Source organism: Astatotilapia calliptera, chromosome 11 (assembly GCF_964374335.1).
Source record: "Astatotilapia calliptera chromosome 11, fAstCal68.1, whole genome shotgun sequence".
Classification (NCBI taxonomy): domain Eukaryota; kingdom Metazoa; phylum Chordata; class Actinopteri; order Cichliformes; family Cichlidae; genus Astatotilapia; species Astatotilapia calliptera.
In genome coordinates, this window is record NC_137432.1 from 12,938,322 (window position 1) to 12,957,902 (window position 19,581).

At 39.7% G+C, this 19,581-nt stretch overlaps 1 protein-coding gene across 4 annotated transcripts in view; it reads right to left on the bottom strand.

Annotated features, from left to right (window-relative positions):
* The window catches only part of LOC113032772 (RNA-binding motif, single-stranded-interacting protein 3-like), a 166,977-nt gene that overhangs the window by 60,298 nt on the left and 87,098 nt on the right, over positions 1 to 19,581 (bottom strand). For all 4 annotated transcript variants that reach the window (XM_026185864.2, XM_026185863.2, XM_026185866.2 and 1 more), the window contains 2 exons: positions 10,539 to 10,597; positions 142 to 233 (listed from right to left, as the gene is read on the bottom strand). In XM_026185864.2, the coding sequence (XP_026041649.1) occupies positions 142 to 233; positions 10,539 to 10,597 (151 nt within the window). The remainder of the gene's footprint in view (positions 1 to 141; positions 234 to 10,538; positions 10,598 to 19,581) is intronic.

Below are 19,581 nucleotides of genomic sequence, written 5' to 3' on the forward strand. Positions count from 1 at the left end.
ATCATCTCATTTATGTCATCGCAAGCTATTAAAAAAGTAATCTCACCATCTATTATAATCCGTTTTCTTCAGGAGTTACAACACCACCTCATCAACACCAAGTTAATCAGACCACAGACTGGAGCGTGTGACGGAGCTTACCTTTGCCATCTGTGCCTGGACTCCGCTGGCTTTGAGCGAGGCCACAGCCTTCTGAGCTGCTGCAGGGCTGTCGAAGTCCACAAAACCATACCCTGTACACACAACAGAAGTAACACAGATGCAGAAAGTGTCAGGAAGATGGAGGATGGTAAGGAGGAAAGAAAAAAATGATTAAAAAATAATCAGGAATGGGTAAAGTTCTGAATAGTGCTGAGGAAGCTCACTACTGATTTCTATCACAGACCTGAGGCTGTGTTTTCAGTGCATTAATGCAATAAATATGTCGAAATATAGTCAGGTTACGTATTTAATGAAAGCTGCTAGTTCTCCCTTTGAATGCATTTTTGCACAGAAGAAAACTGGTGATACAACAATAACTATACCATGTTTATGATCCATGTTTTTGTAATGATTTTTAGTGTATTTCAGTGCAACACAGCACTGAAATACACTACTAAAAGCTGCTCACTGTACAGTCTCTGTAGATTAGTTATGTGAAAAAGAAAACTTCAACAGCGCTCTGTGCAGGTCTGTGAAAAACCAAGTTCTTCAGTACCTTTCACAGCAACAATTTGAAGCAAACAGTTTCTATATCACCATCAGTCTCTCACATCTCTGTGGAGGAATTTTGGTCCGGTGTTCTTTACAGTGTCTTTCATTTCACTGTGGTCCACAACTGTTTTAAGGTCCTGCCACGGCATTTCAACCAGGCTGAGGTCTGGACTTTGACTAGGCCATTGCATCACCTCGGCTCTTTTCTTTTTCAGTCATTCTGTTGTACATTTGCCACTGTCCTGTTATATGACCCAGTGTCACTTAGGTTTAGCTGATCCACCTCAAAGGAGGGAAGCACCGGGCATCTCACAATACCTTACTGCAATACTTCACTCACAATCCAATGTTATTGTGATTTTTAACAGTTCTTGATATGCTGAGTATTATAGTATCATACGTTTATCACAGTGCCCCAAAGTTTAACTTTGTTAGTATCTGTTTTATCCAAGAAGATAAAGATCTCATTTCAGTTTGTCTCATTTTAGATTGTCAAGCACTGAACCAACACTGTTTTAAAAGCACGCCTTATACGTTGCCATAAGACAGACAGTCTGCTATGGGTCTGATATCAGTCTGTAATTGAATGGGGTCAAGTTGGCAAAAAAATGCAATGGGTTTCTGATAATATATCAATTACCTGTGATAAACTGAGAATGAGAATCGCATATCTGTTGTTGTCTATGTAGACAGAAATTCATATTTAACAGAAATTTATTTGTCTCCTGGTATTTACACTGTATTGCCATGCAAAATAGCTTGATAATTAATAGATTTTCCCCTGCCCCTAAAAGTCAATATTGAAACTCACAAAAAAGAAATCAAAAACAATGTGAAACAAGGGTTGTTACTGACTATGAAGTAGATTATAGATCACAGGTTATAAATGAAAAATCAACCAAAAAGCTACTGTCCAGCAAATAACTGACATTTGTTATGTTATATAAAATCTGTTGCATCTGTTTTTGTTTGATAAGCTAAAATATGCCAAGCAACATTGGGTGTACAGTTACTACATTTTCAGTTGAGAGAGGATCCTGTAACTTACTGCAGTTTGGGAGAAATTGTCAGGTTTAATAATTTTTTATAATGAAAGTAAAATTCTACATTGAAGAAAAGTGTATTGTATGTGTATGCTGTCAGTTACATTTCTCAGAAAGGAAATTTGAATATGCAAAAAAACAAAAAAGAAAAACTGTATTTAAAAGGTCAAATTTAACATATAGAATAAGAAAGAAAGAATAGAATAAGAAATAAGGTTAAGTAACCCCATGATTCAGAAATCAGAATTATCTTTAAAAAAAGCTGGTATTTCTAATTACTTCCATTGTATTGTATCTGACTTCTCAAACAAAACACTAGAGATACATACATATATTCTTAAGTAATGATCAGTGTTGAATGTCTCTGCAGTATATATAAAAGACAAAAACTCATGCAACATACAATTACTGCAGCATTTGCAACAGCTGAAGTTACCTTTGCTCAAGTCAAATTAATAAGTTAAAAGTAAAATGTACAATGATATCCATTTAATTTGAAGCTCTGTGAATCTAGATTGACTAATGAAGGAGCACACAAAATAATCTAATTTTCTTTTACTGGGTATGGGGCCGAGTTAAGTGAGATGTCAAAAAAAAAAAAAAAAAAAATGGAAAAGGAAAGAAAGACTTCTGTCTGCAGTGTGTCAGACAGCTTGGATGCAATTGCGTGAGGCATATGTGAAGAAAACTGTAAAATGCTTGTGTGAGTGATTTTGACTGTATATCTGTATGAAACATGCATGAAGAGGCGGGGAAAAGGGGGGGGGGAAAGCACAAAAGCCTTGAAATTCCAGCTGTGGTATGGAGTGGGCTGCATGTTAACACAGTTAAATGATCCACATGTCAAAAGCCTCACTTACCACAATCCTAAGTGTAAACATGATAAGAACGCTGGAAACACGCATACGCCTCATCCCTAACATCTGTTGTCGTCTGTCTGTCTGTTCCAGGGTTTGGAAATGCGCTCCATTTTGCTGATAAGCAGATGATATTTTATTGTTCAAAGGCAGCAAGCTGCTTTCACAGCAAGATCTGCACTGCACACACAAATATTTATACTGTTGCTAATGAGAAACTCATAATTTAGCCTAAATAGGGTTACACAAACACGCATTCAAGTTCTTCCTGTGGAACACACACGTGATGTGCACACATTAGCCTCTGTGGCAAACACAGATGGATACACAATATATGCAAGCATGCAAATATCCACGCTACCTACAGCAGTACTGACTGCTTTTTAAATCTATATTTATTTAATTAGTGCCACTCTGAAACAGTTCCACTAATTGAGATTGCGCACACAGTATTTGTCAGCTGTGCATTAGGGATGCTTTCATTTTATTCCAGGGAATGTTGAAAAGTTCCATATCAGTTCTCACACTAACTATAATGGGTGCTGCTTAATTTTGGAGTGTCCATTTAATTAGTGGGGGGAGGAAACCCAAAGCAGATGTGAAACTGGTTAAGTCAGTCACCACTAATCCAAATCTGAGACCCTTTGTTCGACAGCACATCTTCAGCGTCATCAGCATAGCACAGCTGTGTTGATATAACTGGAGCTTCAATGGGCAGAAATGACAACATTTGTAAATCAGAGCTGTGTGTAAAATGATTTCACTCACTAGTTTTCTGATTAACTTAGATCTGAACACCAGTGAGTTATTATACAACATCTTTACTTTAAGCCTTCACTGTGACGTTAACCGCACGTCCATGACTGTGATGCTTTTGTGCTGACAAAATGTGTCCAGAAAGACAAACACCTGCCTGAACACTCACGCATATCGAGGCCTGATAAAATCATGGAAACACGACTCCTTCAAATTGAATTCATTTATTGTAGCGCAGTTATCGAGATCTTTTTAAAAAAAATCTCATTTGTGTAATAATTAAAAATGAAATTCATTAGGTTTGTCTATTATCACAGCAGCAGGTAGCTCCACAGTATACCAGATCTATATAAAAACCCACTATTAGTAAAGTGTGGTCTTAAAAGCCTTTTGGACCCATCTGCGATAATATATTAAAAAAAGTTACTATTTGTGTCACATAATTTACAGAATCATTGCAGCAAACCCTGTGAAAAACTGAGAAAAAAGAATAAGTTATCATACATAAGAAAAATTGTGTTTTTAGTGCCAATTAAGCTGGTGTTAATGATTACATCTAATTCCTGTTTCTTGCATTAATATGATGATTTACATTTGATTTCTTAACCTATATATTATCTTTTATATATAATCTATGTATTATGAACTAGTATATTAAGTAAAGTTATGGTAGTAACATTAAACAGAGTTAAAAGAAAGCAACTTGGGTGTAATCATATTTACAGCATTCAAATACCAGACTGATCTGTAATGTAACCAACAGTCACTCCTTGAAGCCGTTCTGTTTACAGTGACTTACTGATCAGAGGCTCATATCCAACACGTTCTTGTGCTAAAGTAGCACAAGAGTGTGTCTCAGGAGCCTTGTACGCGCTCTGTAAATAAAATACTGAGTTGTAGCTGTTGGCGTGTAATCTTGCTCTGCCTTGCACATTTAAGTTGGTCCTTACATCTAAAGACCTCAGGGAATTAGTGTGCATTTTATTCTCCTAGCACAGGTGTGTGTTGCTCAGCCCTGGCACCATTCACTCTCCTTTAAGCAAGAATGATGGAGACAGTTTTTTTTCCCTCAAAGTGCTCATCTCACTGACTGGTTAGGTTTGACAAAACATCAGCCTTGAAGAGAATGTGCCATTTGTTTTGAATCTATTCATCACTCAAGGAGAGTTCTGTTTTCTGAACATCTATTTGGCCTTCTCTCCAGCGAGGTCTGAGGTCAAGTATCAGTGACAGAGTGCATCCTAGAAGCTGGTAGGGATTCATTGTCGTCCTCAAGGACACTTCAGAAGCCTGGACGCTTGTTGAATTGACGAGCATATGCCTGCCTTTCAAGCTGATGGACAGTTCTGCTGGTGAATACAACAAACTTCTGTCCACTTTGTAATTTGTAAATCATACAATACAGTCATGGTAAAAAGAAAGTCCCCCCCCCCCCCAAAAAGAGCATCTCAATTCTAAGGTTTTTACATAGCAGGTTTAACATATTAAACTGTGTTGTTACCTAAGTAATAACCTAAGTAAAAATGACTCTGGTAGAATAACAGTTACTTGACTAACTTGAAGTAATCCTTTTCTGTACTAGTCTCTTGCATATTTCTGGAGGAATACAGTTTCAGGTTGAGGTCTGGACTTCCACTTCTCCACGGAAAAACCTTTTCTTTTTCAGATATTCTGTTGTAGATTTGTTGGTGTCTTTTGTATGACCCAATTTGGAACAAGCTTAAGCTGTTGGACATTTGACCTCACATTAATATCTTGAATATTTTGTTATACAAATGTTTATGGTTGACACAGTGGCTGCAAAACAAACCCAAATCACCACCACTGTGCTTGACAGCTGGTATGAGGCGTTAGTAGTCATATGATGTTCTTGATTTTTGCCCAAACAAATTATTATGGCCAAAGGTCTCCACTTTGACTTTAACATGCTAACTGAGGCCTGTAGAGACTGAGATGCAGCTCTTGGGTTTTTTGCAGTTTCTATCAGAATTGCACAGTCTGAGGTGAATAGGGGTGCATTCGGCAGGTCCACTCCTAGGAAGATTGGTGACTCTGTTGAATATTTTCCACTTGTAAATTTTTCTCACTGAAGATTAATGGATGTCAAATTGTCTGGATAATTCCCAGATTGCTGGCACTGCGCGCACACGCACACGCACACACACACACAGATCTGAATGCTCCAGACCAGCAAACTACTTTTATAGGTGTGCTCTCACTTACTGATGATCACATGATCAATTCCAAATGATTTTTTAGTCTTAGTTTCTCTTAATGAAAGCAGCATTTTGGTTTAGGTTTTTGTTAAATAATTACATGGTGTAAGGACCATGTTATTTTTACTATGTCCTGAGATGCCAAATCTTAACTGAAAGACTGTGTGCTTTCTATTCAAACAAAATGTGAATGTGATTGAACACATGTTATAAGTCTACATAACAAAAATTGAAAATCTAAAACATTTAATCATTCATGTTTGTGCACTTGACCCTCTCCTCTGTGGTCACTCCAACAAATATTCCACTTGTGATAATACAAAAAGTGATAAAGTGCACACAAACATGCACAAATGATTCATAGACACCGATGGAAGGACAGATAAATATGAGCATGAACACACAAACACCACTAGATTCAATCCAATCTCCTGAGCTCCTGGCCTTGGTTAGCATATTCTAATGGCCCGAGTACACAAGGAAACACAAGGAACTCAAAGAAAGAGACGAAGCAATGGAGGAATTTGGGGGTTGCAGTGAGATGGGAACAGAGGGCAAGCGAGAGGCACAGGCAGACTGAATTTTAAGGGAGGGGGGGATTCTACTGGAGACACAGAGACAGTGAGAGGGAGGGTGCTTGCTTTAGGAAATGGAAGTCCTTTACAATCTAGTGGTTTCCTCTCCCTTCCTCTATCCTGTGCAGCATACACTCTCCCTCCCTCAGAGATCCCGCTAACAACAAAACTGCCAGTGTATTTAACACCGAGCTCCCAACAAAGCATAGGACTCTACAAACATAATACTTTTATTTCAGAGAATAAAGTAAAACTTTTATTTTCTTTGTTTACTTAATTAAACAGTAATTCTAAAAACAGTGCATCTCATTTCATGGCATCAAACAATATATTTACATTGCCCTGAAGACGAAACATCAATTTTTCAGGGATAAAGACCAAGAAAAACATCACAGAAACTGAGATCACATGGTTCCGCATGACAGCAAAAGTATGCAAACCAATCGAACTGTGCGTCTCCTCGGACTGCAGGGGAAGATGGCTTTATTTATGTACCTGTCTCTTTGAGTACATTTTTCATGCTTTCTGGCTCTCTGCATAGTCTTCCTGAAAAGAAAAGGCTGTCTGCTAAATCATCAGTTTCAAAGGGTCTCCTTCCTTTTCTGTCAGCCCCAGTTTATTTTTACCCCGTCCCTCCACCTCTCTGTGCCTCCACCCATCCATCCCTCCCTTTCCAAGAGAGCTCTCTGTGCCAATTTGTACTCTCTTAGTCACGCTAAGCACTTATCTTGTCCCTACTGAATGCCTTTGCAATCAAACCAACACTTATCCGGTTGTAAGGCACTCTAATGGCCGACTGATAATGAAACTCCTTCATTGTGAGTTAACAACTGGCTAAAAGATGTATGAAGTCTACATCACAAGCAGCGAAATTGCTGATGAGAGCCACAGCCTGTAATCGCCTATGCTGCTGCAGCTAGTGTATTATGGTAGACTGTGCATTAAATATTGTGCATCAGTTCATAGCTTGTTGTACAGTGATTGCATTCTGAAAAAAGTTTCTCTCATGTTTAGTTTCCCTAGTCATGTCTGCAATATAACTAGGACAGGGTGGCAAGTTTTCAAATGTAATTTTTATTTATTCATTTTTTACAAGGAACAAAGACACCAGCTTCGTGTATGCTCTTACCTCCCATGCTGACTATTACAGGCAACGAGCTGCGTGAACTTTTCTCTGGATTGATTAGTCAACAGTGCCAAACAAAATGTGAGTGAATGTGATTAAAACAAGCTGTCAATTTGTCTTCTTTGGTCTGAAGCCATTAACTGACGTTGCAAAAAATCAGTGACTTAACAGTCAGACTGTTAAGTCACAGTCTGACTTTTATTCTTATTAGAATAAAATTTTATTCACTAAACTTTTTATCTTACTTGAAATTGAACCCAGAAGAGAAATAAAAGTCTGTGCAGTTACAAATTCTGGACTCTAAATATAAAACCCACATAGTAATAGGGTCCAACCTCAGCCACTTCATTAGGTACACCTTATTAGTAGTGGGAAGGCCAGTTTGCCTTTATAAATGCATCCATTCTTCACTGGGACAGATTCAACAATGTGCTGGAAATATTCTACAGAGATGTGATAGCCCCACACAGTTGCTGCAGATTGGTTGGCTGCACATCCATGATACAAATCTCCCACTCCATCACATCCCAAAGCTGCTCTATTGGATTGAGATCTGGTGACTGTGGAGGCCATTTGAGCACAATGAAGTCATTGCCATCTTCAAGAAACCAGTTTGAGATGATTTGAGCTTTGTGACATATCACATTACCCAGCGGGAAGCATCCATCAGCAGATGGGTATATTGTGGTCATAAAGGAATGGAGCATAGTCAGCAACAATACTCCGGTAGACTGTGGCACTGAAATGACTGTCACTTGGTACTAAGGTGCCCAACGTGTGCCAAGAAGATATCTTCAACTCCATCACACCACCAACAACTAATCTGAACGGTTGATACGAGGCAGAATGGATCCATGCTTTCATGTTGTTTATGCCAAATTCTGACCACATCCCCTAAATGTCAAAGCAGAAATCGAGAGTATTCAGGCAACATCTTTCCAATCTTCTATTTGTTTAAAATGTAACCCGAGTTTCTGTTCTTTCCTGACAGGAGTGGTGCATACCCATATGGAAAAGATATATATAAATCTTATAAAGTTTTTATCTGTCTTGTATGAAACTTGTATGAAAAGCATACAAGAGTGAACACACATAAAATCCCTTGAAAAATCATATAATGAAACTTGTATGTTTTGTATACTTACTAAAAAATATATATGAAAGTAATGAGAAAGTGGCCACTTTCATGAGTAAATCATGTAAGGCTTATATGATTTATACATGAGTAAATCATATATGTTTTTACTATTTCTTTTCCATATGGGTAGTGTGGTCTTCTTGCACATCTGCTTTAACATTCAATGTGTTGTTTTAGGTTTAGGCTGCCTGTCTATTAGCTCAATATCTGGCTATTTTCTCTCTTTTAGACTGCTTGCTAGAAACCTTAAAGACAACTGAATGGAAATTCCTAGAAAACCTGTCTGAACAACAACACGACACTTAAATCACGTTTCTCCCTTTTCTTCGTAAAGCATCTTTGGGTCCAATTTCAGCAGATTGTTTTGACCACGTCTACATGCATAAATGCATAGAGGTGCTGCCATGTGATTGACCGATTGGATACGAGTTGATTAGCAGATGCACAGGTATATTTAATGAAGTGCCAATGAGTCAAAATTGACACCATGTGGCATTAATCTTAGTCTTTTATTTTATTTATTGCAAAGAAAAGTCAATACATAACTGTTCATTTAATCATTTTTTATCTTCCCATGTGGTTGTTTAAAACCCAAGTCACAAACATATTGTATTAGCCGAAACAGCTTTTCCACAATGTTTTTATAATAGGTGTAAATCTATATTGTGGACTACTTTCTACCATGGATTGATACATAGCCGATGTATTTGAGCACCAGATGTGCACAGGTTGGAAACAGAGTGTCAGCATCCATTAGAGAGATCTCACCCAATATCGTGGCTCACTGACGTGCTCCTAACAGCATTTTTATACAAAAGTACAGCACTGGTAAACACTAATAAGCTTTAGACTTTCAAATAAACTGTGTTTGCCTGGGATTGGTGAACAATGAAACCATATCATCACCCATATCCAGGAAATATAATTGAAAGCAGAAATTACGTTCGTTTTCCATTTAATTTGTAAGCACTCGTGCAGTACGATCAAAAATGATAACTTTTCCATACTATAAAGAAGCATGAACACGAAGACATAATTGGCAGACATCACAATTATGAACTGGAGGCCATACTGAAACAGGTTTTGAAAAACTCATTTCACAAAACACCAATGACAAAAATTAATGAGCCGAGAAAGAATAACTGATAACTATCACTGGACTTATAGAATTTTCTTCCCTTCCTTTGGCTGTGCTGTAAAGCAGTCAGGAAAGGCATTTTAATATGCGCTCAAGACTCCCAAGCCATATTTGATTATGTGATGGTGAAGCAGGTAGCAGCAAGATGAAGTTTAAGATTTACATAACTAGCCAATTAGAAAGATTCAAGATAATGAGCGAAGTAAAAGACTTTCCAGAGGAGCCTTACTGAGATTTGGTTTTCCCATTATTATGTTAAGACAAGCAGGAGTGGAATCAAAATATTTTATCCTAAGTAATCAGCACAGATGAAGACTTAAAATTCACATTAACATTTCTCCTATCAGAACCAATCAGTCTGGGTTTTCCTTCACTCACACCGTCCAACCTGAAACTGTGATTACAGGACCTTTGTGCTGTTGTCCTAAACCGTGTCAGGATACCTTTGAGTACAGCTCTGACAGATGAGCAGCAATCATTCTGAACGCACGCTCTTGTGTGCCTCTTCAAAACAGACGACTACAATCATATTGATTAGTGCTTTGTTCAGACCACTCTAACAATCAAGCAGACCCTCATCAGAGGACACTTGAGTGAGCCCCGTTTACCGCAGAGACGATTTGAAACATATTGTGTCTATTGTCTGGTGTTCCCCATCCTGATTTTGCATACGACAACAATACCAACAGCTTGCTTTCAAAATGCGCTCAACTCTGAGTATCATTAGAGAGCAATCCTGAAATCATCATCACGGTGAAGTTAAGCAAAATAGAGATTCTCTAGAAGTGCATTATTACGATAGATTAAAGGATAACATGGCCTTTATAGTCAGCGGCCATGTGTTCTCCAACACATGGACTTACACTGTCGGTGTTTAAGTAAAGGAAATGGTCTCTATAAATAAAAAGACTTAAATATCAAATCAAGACCTGAGGTTGTGAAGTAGAGTGCAGATACTGCATCCTTGCAGAAACAAGTAGAATGAAACTCACTCACCTTTGCACTGATTGGTGTTTTTGTCCAAGATGGCCTTTGTAGAGACAATTTTCCCATATCTGCAAAACAAAAACAACAACAATGTAACATTCTGATTTGCTGCTGGCCCATTTTTAACATCTGGATCAATATTAGTTATTTGAGTCTTGGGTAAATATTTAGCTGTGCTGCAGGCAGAGCTGCAGGGTTATAATTCTGGTCTATCGTTGAGTCACAAGTTTGGTCCAGTCAAAGGAAACAACGCAGTGATGGACTACCACAAAATATGTACACGAAATGGTCACCACAGGATGACTTGCGTCAGAATTATTAACAAGATAGACACACAACCTCCATCCAGCAGATGGAGAAACAAAAAGTCCGTCTCTCCATCTGCTCCCTCTACCAACTTTTAATGTCTCCTGTCCGATTCACCACCTTACTCTCTTATGTTTGACACCTCTGCCTCTCTTTGTCTACTTCCTTATTTTCCCCCCACATCCCACTTCTATTCTCGAGCTTTCTGTTCTTGGGTTCTCAGAAAGAAGTTAATAATGTTTCTTATCAGACCAGTCTTTTAGTGCTCAAGGAAAGAGGAGAAAGAAACAGACAAAACCCAGAAAGAGGCTGAGAAGGTATGAAGAGAGAGGATAACAGAGACAGAAAGGAAGGTAGAGTCAGAAAAAGACGAAGACAGAAAGCTTGAATTGTTGAGATCAGCCTGGATCACTGCCTGGCTTTGTGGATGAGACTTTTAATTAATGTTTTCACACTGGTGCACAATGACTGACTGGCTGGCTGGCTGACTATCAAACAGATTGACACTCTGCCCGACAAGCTCGCTGACTGGCTAGCAGACTGGCTGATAGCCCCAGGTAAAGGATGGAAGTATATTCCCTCTTCTGTTTGAGAGATGGGAAGAAAAGAAAAAAAAAAAGGGAAACAATGAAGGTAGAAGCAAAAACAACTCAATGAGAAAACAATGCAGAAGCTTCCTACTAGCAAAGGAGGTGAGAAAAGCAGCGGAAGGGTTGGAGAGACTAAGGAATGTGAAATAGACAAGGAGAGGGAGAGCAGTCAGTCAAAAGATAAAAAGATACTCAAGGCGAGCAGGAAGTGAGATAGTCCGGGGGAGATGGAGAGATAGTAAGAGGTGTTTAATAAAGAAGAGATCATTTAGTTGTCAGCATCAGGAGAGTCTCTGTCAGCCAACTCTGTCATTAAGAAGAAGAGAACCGAGTCTAGCTCGCCTGACAGCCTCATATCAAACTCTATTGGGACAGGAAAAAAGGCTTTAAAGGACTGCTATCACACCTAACATGACAGATGAGCAGCGTATGATCTCGCAATTGGCAGAGAGAAAAATCACTGTTTTTGTCAAAAATCAAACATTTGAACAACACTCAGTTTTCACACATTTTCATTCCTGCAATTTAAATCTATATCTGAAGAAAACAAGGCTAATCGCCCACACGTATACGCAACGGCACAGATCAAAAAGAAAAGAAAAAACCTACACCAAAGCAGTAATCACACACACACTACACACACCATCTGGCAATAGCAAGACCAACTCTCAGTGACTTCTACATCAGCATGACTCAAGTGCATGTGACCGAACACTTGAGCATGCAAATACTTGTGTAGGTGTAATTACGTGTGTGACAGAGTATGTTTGTGGAAGTTTGAATCCATGTCAAAGATCTCATACATCATCCACGTGTTTTGCCAACTTGTTTTTCCCAGCAGAAGACTGAAACATATCCAGACTCTGGACAGCGGGGGTGTGGGGGGATGGGGGTGCCTGGGTAGTTACACTATGAATCTTGAAGAGGGAAAAAATAAAAAATAAAAAATGGTCGCACTGGTCTAATTTCAAAAAGAGGAAAACAAAAAACATGTTTCCATGTTTGGGTACATTATTGTCAGACTGTATGTCCACCTGTTCCCTCTGTAGTTACGCAGGTTAGCGAGAGGAGAGGAGAAGAGAGAGGATGACGCCATGGCCTTGGGGAAATGTCCTATTACAACAACAATGCACCATCCAAATCTGTGATTCAATGGCAACATTTCATTTTATCCAGACAGCTACAACAATCTACTATTGTGCAGAAGAAATGGAAAAAAGTATTGATAACAGATCAGATGGTTAAGTGAGGAAATTTTAGATCATGGAATAAGAGGAGAGGAAAGTGCAGAATGTCCTCTTCAAGTCCCAACTGGAACATTTTGGTTGATTCCAACAGAAACCTGGAGTCAAATAACATCGACCTACACTTCAATCAATAGCAATGACACGTAAGAGAGCCATAAAAACTACTGAAATACTTAAAACATACCAATAAAAGACTACAAGGAGCCAGAAAGGAAAGGTCAGCACTTCCTTATCAATTACTTTCCATTGTGCCTAAAAAATAGAGAAATTTGTTCTGAAAAATATCTGGGGATGTAATTTTACTTCTAATTTAAAGTAATTCTCCAGGAAGCAAAAAAAAATAAATTGGTATAACCTACGGCTACATGTGTAACTTTCATTAGAAGAAATTAGATTATTTTCTCTATTTCCTAAGCACCAAATGGAGGGTTACACCTATTATTTTCATTGTCAATTATTCTGTTCTTTCTGTATTTTAACTGTATTTTAAAGTAAATTTGTATTGACAGGTTACAGGCTAGAAGTTTGAGTTAAATCCCTGAAAAGTCACGGTGAGCCAAAAGAAAAAACATACCCTTATTAATTCTAAGGTTTCAGACAACCCTCAGATGAACACCACCACAAGGCTTATTACACAGAGTCCTTTAACAAAATACTTTGGAAAGAGAAACAAAATACATTTTCTGTATGACTGTTTCAGTCTCTTCAGTTCATTGAGGTCTGTGGACATTTGTTTATGCACAGCTCTCTTTTTTCAGTCAGGATGAGGTCTGGACTGACTGGGCTATTGCAACATCTTAATTTTTTTCTTTGTTAACTGTTCTGTTGTAGATTTCCTACTTTGCACAGGATCATTGCCCTGTTGCATGAACTAATTTGGGCCAAGCTTTTGCTGTTAGAAAGACGGCTTCAGATTTCACCCTAGAATACTTTGGTATACAGAGGACTCGATAGTTGACTCAGTGACTGCAAGATACCCAGGTCCTGTGGCTGCAGAACAAGTCCAAATCATCACCCCTTCTCCACAGTGTTTGACAGTTGGTATGAGGTTTTTGTGCTGATTTGCCACAGATCTCTATATTGGTCTTGCTTGTCCAAAGGACAGAAGTCTTGTTCCAGAAATCTTGTGGATTCTTCAGATGCGACTTTGTAAATCTAAGCTGTCATTTTCTTTTTAGGGAGAAGAGGCTCTTTCTTGGAAACCCTTTCACACTAGTTCAGGCTTTTTCCTAATTGTATTGTCACAAATTTTAGCATTTTACACACTAACTGAGGCCTGTGGAGTCAGATATAGCTCTTAGTTGGGCTTTTTGGGGCAAGGGAGTTGCCATTTCTCTGACCCAGAGGTCACCAACACGGTGCCCGCGGGCACCAGGTCGCCCGCAAGGACCACATGAGTCGCCCGCGGGCCTGTTCTAAAAATAGCTCACCATAACAACTTACCAGTTAGCTGCATCTATTTTTATTTTTTCTTGCCATTTTTTTTTAAATCACAATTGCATTGGTGTCAATTTGTTAGAGATAATATATTAAAAAAAAATTATTATTAAATATTAGATGAGCTCTAGCTGGTCTCCATGGAAACAGTTGCCGTGAAGACCAGCAAAGGTGAAGAGATAAGGAAAAAATGGCGGAAAAAAGAAGAAGAAGAAAACATATCATTGTCACAGTGAATGGGAGGAAGAGTTTTTTACCACTGTGAAAGATTCATGGGTGTGTCTCATTTGCGGGGCGACTGTGGCAACGGCAAAGCAGCACAACGTGGAGAGACATTTCCGAACGTGTCACACAAGCTACCATGCTAACTACCCAAAGGGCAGCACACTGCGAGTGGAAAAAGCCCGCGAGCTAAAGACAGGTTTGAGCAAAAAAAACCTCCCAAAAAGCAACCGTAGCCTCATTTAGAGCTACACATTTCATGATTAAGAAAAAGAAGGCATTTTTAGACGGGGAGGTTTTCAAAGAAGCAATGATGATAATTGCAAAAACTATGCTTAAAGACGAGAAATATGGAAACGATATAATCTCCACTCTCTCCGATGTCCAGCTGGGGGCAACTACAATCGTTAGAAGAGTGTCGGCTATGTCCGGGAACTTGGCCGATCAGTTGGATCAGGATCTGGCAAAGTGCAGGTGGTTTAGCATCCAGTGTGACGAGTCCGTGGACAGCAGCAGTGCAGCACAGCTGATGGTCTTTATCCGGATGGTGTTTGATGGTTTCTCCACAAAAGAAGAACTTCTGACACTACTGCCGCTAAAGACAACTACGAAGGGAGTTGACATCTATAACGCGGTGAAGGAGTTTTCGCGAAGAAAAAGGTACCGTTGGAAAAGCAGGTATCAGTGACTACCGACGGGGCTCCTGCTATGATCGGCCGACATACAGGATTCATCGCTCACTGTAAAGGTGACACAGAGTTCCCAAACTTCATGCAATACCACTGCATCATTCACCAGCAGGCGTTATGCACAAAGGTGATCGGCTTCGAGCACGTAATGACTCCCGTCGTGAAGATCATAAACAGCATCCGCTCCAGAGCTAAACAGCACAGAACATTCAAGGTGCTATTGAAGGAGCTGTCAGCTGAATATGGTGACCTGCTACTACATACGGAAATCCGATGACTCAGCAGGGGACGGATTTTGCTTCGTTTTTTGTCACTTTTGGTTGAAATCAAAGAGTTCATGCAATCCAAAGGGGAAGACACATCGCCGCTGGAGGACACTGAGCTAACCTAAAATCTGTTTTCTTTGGCTTCATAGAAATGCTACAAAGCTGAATAACACTGTGCTAAGCCAGAGAAGAATGTCTTTCTGTAGCATCAGTCTGGGTTAGTTTGGTGGGGGGTAGAGCTGACTTTTAGAATGACAGTCTTTCAAGGATGAGCCATGTGTCTTCCTCAACACATGGAAACTCCTCCGAATCCTTGCCAAGACCACTGAAATTGACAGCATTTTCTAGACTGCCGAGATTTAAGGAGGGATGTCGATACGAAACTCAACGCACCCCGTTTTGGCAGGCTTGACAAAATCTGTGTGCAACCCTGTCTGTGTGTGAGTGAAGTGTTAATGACAGTCCTCAGAGGGCCCTCACAGCATCAGATCTGTGTTTTCATTCCCTTGTGGAACACAGTCAGCCTATGGATGCTCACCGTTTGATGTCTTCTGAACCACAGTTCCCACCCACACCAACGTGCATCATTTCTGCATCTCTCCAGGATATCCAAGAGTGTTTATATACATTATGTATATGTACGCGTCCTCTGCGCTTGCAAATTGTGCGAGTTCTGTCAGAACTTGTGCGTTTGTCTGCATGTGTGCGATTGTGCATGCATTAGTGTACGTGCAGGTTGGTCTCTGTGTGTGGTAGCTCCTAATTGGGGATCCGATACAGCTGTCTTGTCTCTCGCATTTCCCTCATTTTCCTCCCTCTCTGCCAGTTAGACTCACACAGGCAAACACAGAGGGAGGACCGAGACAGCAATGCTTCAGAAGTCTTCAAATCCATTCCCCATATGTAGTTTAACATCTTTAGGCACTATGAAGAAATAAAGTCTTGGACTGTTTCCATGATGAAAAGCCAATGCGCTGTGAGTTTAGACGATGGCTTAATGTCACTGAAACATTAGGTTTGTCTGCCAAAAGACCTTTCCATGAAGTGTAAATCATAAGCTCCCAGGCTCTCCAGTTAGGTGGCACATTCAAGAGTTGGCATTATAGCAGAAAAGTAATTTGTGTCCATGACAGAGTAAACAGCCACTAGTATAAGCAACAAACAAAGAGCTGTCTTTTATCAACTTTTTGTTTGCTTTTATTAGATAATGCTGTGTGGTGATCCATGTCAGACCAAACTCTAATCTGAGTTAAATATAGTTTCATCTCCACTTCATCCTAACCACAACGCTTCAGATCAGATAGTTCAATATTTCATTTAGGATCTTACAAGCAGAGGGTTATTTTAAACATTTAAATAATTTCTAAGACATTAAGGCCTCGAGAGCATCAGATCCAACATTATTTGCTCAAAAAGAAGAAAAAGTCATCCAACAGACTTCTTTAGTCTTGAATAAAGCACTACGAGTTATTCTGTGGTGCCATTAAGTGGTTAAGAAAAAAAAAGCCAGACTGCACAAAAGCCTGGAAAAGGAATATAGTCATTTTAATAACAATATTTTGCTGCTTTGACACGTCAATATGGAGGCTCAGATAAAGAGCAGAAGATCTTACTGGACCAATACTGGTGCATGATATATGTAATACAGCTGGTTATTAGTCAGGCATTTTTTATTTATTTTTTTACAGTTGCTTTGGTTTAATTCTTGAAATAAAAAAATTTAAATAAAAAAAATTAAAACCTTCAAAATATAAGGAGCCCTTTCAATGCTCGGCGAGCATTTGCAAACATTTTAGGTTGAGCCTGATTAATTTATCTGTACACTGGTAGCTGACATTTGCCGATGTACCACAAGAAGCACTTCCTCTTCCAGCTGCTAACTCTAAGGCAGGGGTGGGGGAACTCAAGGGCCGGTGTCCTGCAGGTTTTAGATCTCACCCAGGGTCAACACACCTGAATCAAATGATTACCGTATTTCGCGGACTACAAAGCGCACCTAAATATTAGCCGCACAAGCTAAAATCAGGGGAAAATCCTGTTTTGTACATACATTAGCCGCACCTGACCAAAAGCCGCAGGTGTTTCAATGTTGACTTATCATATGTAAGAGAATATGCACAAAGGGAATTGTCAGGAAAGAGATGGCTGTTTGGAGACATCACTTTTATTAATATTTTGAAAAACAAGTTATGGGTACATATTTGCACATGTAGTACATAACAATAACCTACAGCACACCAGAACAATAGATTCGGCCTACCTTTTAGGCTCAGGTGCAGTGACACAGCTTTAACAAGAAGAAAAGTCAGTCATTCACCATCTTTCTCTTCTTCCTACGCACTAAAACCACCAAAGTCCTCTTCTCCAGTGTCGGATACAAACAGGCTCATGATGGCTTCGTCATCCACTCTCCGCTTCTCTCCTTCATTGTCACTTTCAAAACCAAAGAAATCCTCATTGTCAGTGTCAGAGTCAAACACCCTCAGAAGGGCCGTGGCGGTGTCCTCCTCTCCATCATGCAGCAGTCCAGCTCTTCAAAATCCGTTGGTGATCGTGGATGTTTTCACACTTTTCCACGCTGTCAGAATCCACCGGTGGAGTTGGGCATAACTTGCTTTTTGGGCATAACTTGCAAGTTTATCGCCGCTCATCATCCACGACTCCCGCTGAACGCGTAGCGCTACTTTGAAGTTTGTTTTTCGCGCTACTTCGTACGGCACTACGTTGCCTGGCGGACGGACATGTGACTAACATACCACTCTTGAACCCCGATCCTTCCGCCAGGCAACGTAGTGCCGTACAACAGCGGAACACAAAACAAATCGTCTTACGATATGACAAAAATCACGGACAATCCATAGAAAAGCCGCACCTGACTAAAAGCCGCAGGGTTCAAAGCTTGTGCAAAAAGTAGCGGCTTATAGCCCGACATTTACGGTAGTTCATTACCAGGCCTCTGGAGAACTTGGAGACATGTTGAGGAGGTAATTTAGCCATTTAAATCAGCTGCGTTGGATCAAGGACACATCTAAAACCTGCAGGACACCGGCCCTTGAAGCCTGGAGTTCCCCCATCCCTGCTCTAAGGGATGGAACAGTGGATCGTTTGCCTCCATCACCTGCTGGCCCAAGCGCACGATCTGATATCCTCGTGTCGGTGTTGTTCCCATATCATCATAATAAATATTGTTCCAGGTTTAACATTGCAAGTGACCAATCACATTGTTGTGACATCATACTTTTGCGACTTTGGGGAAAAAAAACACCTTAAAAAAAATCTACTTAACTTGCGAAAAACTGCCTCTGTCTGCCAATCCAGCAATTTGAATTTATCCTGGTCACTTGCAATATCGAACCTGGAACAACATTTATTATGATGATGTGGGAACAACACCAACACGAGGATATCAGATCATCCGTCCCAAGCATCCTCTGTCATAAAAACCCCCTGCATATCATTGTTCACTAAATCCATGAACTTTCTGTGGTCTTTCTTTTCCTCCAGCATTGCAGCTTCACAAGCAGTCTTTGTCAAATAAATCCACTATCACTCCTCTAGCCCGCACATGTCCCATGTTCATCTCAGGCTTGCCTCTCTAACTTTATCTCCAAAGCTTTCAACCCGAGTTGTCCCTCTGATATACTCATTCCTGTGTTGATACCTTGTCCATCCCAGTGAAAGTCTTGGTGTCAGCTCTGCCTTTTCATTTTTTTTAACATTTACAACTCATCATGTTTTAAAATCTGATAAATGCAAACTGGACAAAAACCCTTTGAAAAAAAAAAGTTATAAGTGCTGACTCCAACTTCCAATATAGGGGAACTCTGATCTCTTTCCAGATGCTGGTAGATTAATTGTCACTTTCCAGGGAATTTTTAGAGGTCTTAAAAATACTATATTCCTCAGGCTCTAGTTTAATCACATTAAAAAAAAAATGACTAGGTACAGGTGTTTACAATATGGTTACAGTTTGAACAATATGGCTCCCATAACAGATTTCTCTAGCAGCTGAACATTTTTAATCCATGAGTTTCACTCTGATGTAATGAGTAATATCACGGAAACTGAAATTTAAGATGGAAACTCTGAAATGTGTGGACAAAAAGATATTTGTAAGGTTTAAGTTTCATATCCATCAACCACAACAGGAAGCACTTTTTTTTTTTTTTAAGATCATCATGAGCTACACTGCAGGTTTTAACCACAGATTAAGTTATAGATCGATATGCAGACAGACAGCTGGGAATCAAGCGTGAGAGAGAGACAGAAAGACAACAGGGGGAAGTGAAAGCAAG